This window comes from Vigna unguiculata, chromosome 10 (assembly GCF_037176805.1).
Source record: "Vigna unguiculata cultivar grain cowpea cultivar isolate G323 ecotype 2 chromosome 10, ASM3717680v1, whole genome shotgun sequence".
NCBI classification, from domain to species: Eukaryota; Viridiplantae; Streptophyta; class Magnoliopsida; order Fabales; family Fabaceae; genus Vigna; species Vigna unguiculata.
Window position 1 is genome coordinate 9,019,021 of NC_140801.1, and position 4,102 is coordinate 9,023,122.

The window sequence follows — 4,102 nt, forward strand, 5'->3', positions numbered from 1 at the left end:
TACCATTTACAAAATTTTACCAATTAATTATGTTAATTTATTCTACCAATCAACTAAAATTAAAAAAGAATATCTATAGTGTTAAAAACAATTAATAATATATATATATATATATATATATATATATATATATATATATATATATATATATAATTGGGACGTTTAAAAAAAATACGGAGTCGTTATAAATACTGACGACTTTATTTGTCTGATGCACTAAAATCGATTTATATGATGATAACTTGAGTTTTAATGTCATCATCAATCTTATTGACTTCGTCCTGATTCACAAGTCAAAAGACTCTGAGTTTAAAACAACCTGAAATAAAAAAAAAAACCCATATCTAGGCTCTAATTTCTATTAAAAATAGTCCACGGATCTTAAATTAATTTTAATTCTAATAAATTGTACTCTTCTTCTAAAACCCACGGATGATACAATAGTGTCTACAGCCATCAAAATATAACTAAAAATAATTCTAATACACTTTAAGGTGTTTTTAAATTAAATAAAATTCGAATAAAAATATTAAATTTAAATACAAAGTCCAATAAACATTGAATCACGTAATAAAATATAAAATACAGTTAGAAAACAAAAGATAAACAACATTGCATTCATATATCAATGATATTTGGTTTTCATCCTTGACGCGGCAGAATCTTCACTTGCTGAAGCTTTGTCCATTGTTCATCTACATACAAAAAAATTACTCTAATTCATCATTATAAAAAATAAATAATGAAATTATAATATATTAAGAATCTCAATTCAATTTTAGAGATACGAATCTAGATAGTGTTTGAAAAAACAAAAGAAAAAAAAAAAAACCTTGTTTCTCATTAAGAATCAAACGAGACAAACTGGAGAAGTTCTGGATTTTTCTCAAAATGGACCATGTCACGCGAAGTCAAGGTTATCCATGCCTCAATGCCATCACCAACCTTAGTAGCCATAAAAATGACCACGTTTTTTATAGGCACTCCGATAGTGCGCACGTAACTTGGTTTTCCCCATCCGAAATCCGTTTCATAGAACCCAAACCTCACCCAACTGCTAAAGCTATAACAAGGAACACCCTTTTCTGCGACCATTGTTCTTGCTTCCTTCAAACACTCCATCACCTTATAAAACTCATCACCCTCAACCATACTCAAATATTTTCCTTCAACTTTTCTTATCGTTTCCCTCACTCTCTCACCCAAATCGCGCAGCCCCACTTCTCCTTCCACCTCCACCACCGGAGACACCGCCTGTTGCCACAGATTTCCCATGGAATGCTCCGAAAAGGTTTGGGCCATTCTGCTGCGAATGTTCACCGCGTGGGATATCATAGACGCCGGAATTTTTCCTTCCTCTGAATTTGCTTTCGCAGCTTCCAGCGATGATTTCCATATGAGTGCTGTCACGGCTTCAACACTGGTGGGAGTGAAGTCGAAGCTCCCCAACTTTTGCTTCAGTCTAGATATGTTGGTTCTGTTAAACACGAACCTCTTTGTCACAATGTTTTTGTGGCCCATCATGCCGCGAATCAAGCTCATTTCTATCTTCCTCGGCGGAAAAACCAGCGCCGCTTCTTCCAGTTGAGGTAGTATCAGTTTGTTTCCTCTGCAAAATTTCAAATTAATCATATTATAAAATGAACATTCAAATCTTAAGAACGGGATTATATAAGTTTAACTCAAGTTTATAAAATCACTGGGATTTGAAATGTATGACCAATATACCTTGATGTTGCAGCCCAAGAAGTGAGGAAGGATGATGCAGTGGAAGCATCAGTGATCTTGTGTGAGAAGCAGACGCCAAGCGCAAGACCTCCACACGTGAACTGGTTCAACTGAGCAGCCATGTTCCCTGTCATAGTTTCCCTTGCAGGATTGTAGGGATCGCATGGGAAAAGGTGGTGGATCTGGTGAAGGTCAGGGTCTTTGAGAAGGCTTGAGAGTTCCATGGGGACTCTACACTCGGTGAAAACAACGCCCTCATCGTTGCACTCGACGGTTGAGTTGCCTCTGAGGGTTCCGCAAAAGGGGTAATAGAGAGTGAGGACTTCTGATAGAGAAGCCTTCAATTTTTGAGATATTGTTTTGGTGGTTGTGGCGTCGGAAGCAGAGTAAAAGAGGAGAATAGGGACGTAGAACGGAGGAGCCAATTGATCGATGAGAGAGAGTTTGAAGTGTCGAAGCTTATTGGGTGTTGTTGAAGATGGCTTTATTGTGCTCTTAGATACAATCTCTGCTTTCACTTCCATTTCTCTCAACTGAAGCAAGCTATTGCTATGTATAATATAATATAATATGAGACTCTGGTATTCATTTCTTGCCTTTATATAGGGAAAAATCTTGCCTTAATCATCTCTGTATGTAAAGTATAAATAATGTATTTTAAGAGCAAATACTCACGAGAGTATGAATCTAAGATATGAAATCGTGCACGTTAAAATATTGTATTAGTAAATTATAATAAATATTACGATATAACAGAATAATAATTTAAAAGCTGTGTACTGGCTGAAAAAAAAAAATAATGAAAGTATCAAGATATGTATAATGACCCAAGAATATAAGAAGTGTATTGGCAGAACATCAATTTTGGTACATTTTATTTTTCTTACACAATATAATAATATTTAACATGATTTATGATTATAGATAATATAAATTTAATATAAATTTAATATGAATTTAATAAAAAAATATGAAAAATATTCAGGTTAGACAAGAGAAGTATAACTTAAACCGAACATGATCAACTTTTGTTTGCTCGAATTTGCATAACTTATCGTTTAAAAGGATATAAAATAACTTAGTGACCTTAAAGTTGTTAGCTAAACTAATAAAGATATTAAAATAAAAAATTATTGATTATTTAAATAGTTATTATTATAAATAAAAAATTATAAATTATAATTGATTTTTAAATTAATTTTTAAAATTTAGTTATAAAGGTTTTAATTATCAAAGAAAATTAGTCGTTAAATATTAAGATTTTTGTTAAAGAAAATTAATTTTTATATTAGTTTCTAATTGATTAATGACTAATTTAATAATCAATTTTAACTTTTTATTTACAATAATGATTATTAATAATTAATAATATTTTATTTTATAAATTAGTATCTAAATTGGTTATTATAATAATTTTTTATAATCGAATTTTAATGAAATATTCTTTGTAGTGTATGAATTTGCTTTCCATCCATCGGGTACAAACTTCGTGGAAGATAAAAAATACATCTTAAATTCACCAAATTCCTTAACAAACTTAGTTTACTCTTTTTTCAAAAAAAAATTAATTGAAGAACAACTTAAGTAAAAAAAGTTTTCCTTAAATAACTTTGAAACGACCGAATTAGAAAAAAATTTTAAACCATTTAAAAGTGATTTTTACATTAGGAATGTTATTTATAAAATGATATAGTTACCCTTACATATAAGAGATGTCAGACTTGGAATATGATTGTTCAAAATAAGTGGGACTAGTTTCCTCTAAATGATGTGAGATTTCTTTTAAGTTTTTTTTTTTTTTTCTTATTTTGAGATGTCACCTATTTTGTACTTAGATGTGAGGCAATGGAGGCTCCAAGATATCTCTATAAAATCTTAAAATTATAAGGAAATATTTGCAGCTATAAAAGTTTTACGAGACTAAGAAAAACATAGAAAATGTTTAATATTTTACTTCCAAAAGTAGTAGAGTCTTCTTCTTTGAAGTTTTATCTTCTTTTATACAGTTAGTTGTAAACCTTGTTATTGGCCTAATTCAAATGGTCCTCTATCAACCAGTTGAGCATTGACTCTTTATTCGAAAAGGAAGAAAGTCAATTAAATAAAATCTTCAAAGGATTGCATAATTGCTAATATTATGCCTATAATTAAGAAAAATGGCAAGATGAAATTTTTTTATTATAGAGATTTAAACGCAACTACTCCTAAAGATGAATATCCAATACCTATAGTTGATATGTTGGTTGATTTTGTAGTGGGTAGTGAAATATTGAATCTCTTATATGGATATTACGGTTATAATTAAATTTATATTAAAGAAAACAACACAACACATTCTAATGTTGTAGGAAATTGGGAACTTACCTACGATTAC

General features: G+C 30.5%; 1 protein-coding gene across 1 annotated transcript; it reads right to left on the reverse strand.

The window, feature by feature from the left end:
- Nucleotides 1–495: 495 nt before the first annotated feature.
- LOC114165191 (HXXXD-type acyl-transferase family protein) lies at nucleotides 496–2,252 on the reverse strand. Its single transcript, XM_028049854.2, has 3 exons — nucleotides 1,729–2,252; nucleotides 833–1,609; nucleotides 496–695 (listed from the first exon to the last, which is right to left on the reverse strand). The coding sequence occupies exons 1-2, from the start codon at nucleotides 2,250–2,252 to the stop codon at nucleotides 844–846; spliced, it is 1,290 nt and encodes a 429-aa protein (XP_027905655.2). The 3' UTR covers nucleotides 496–695; nucleotides 833–843.
- Between the last annotated feature and the right edge of the window lie 1,850 nt (nucleotides 2,253–4,102).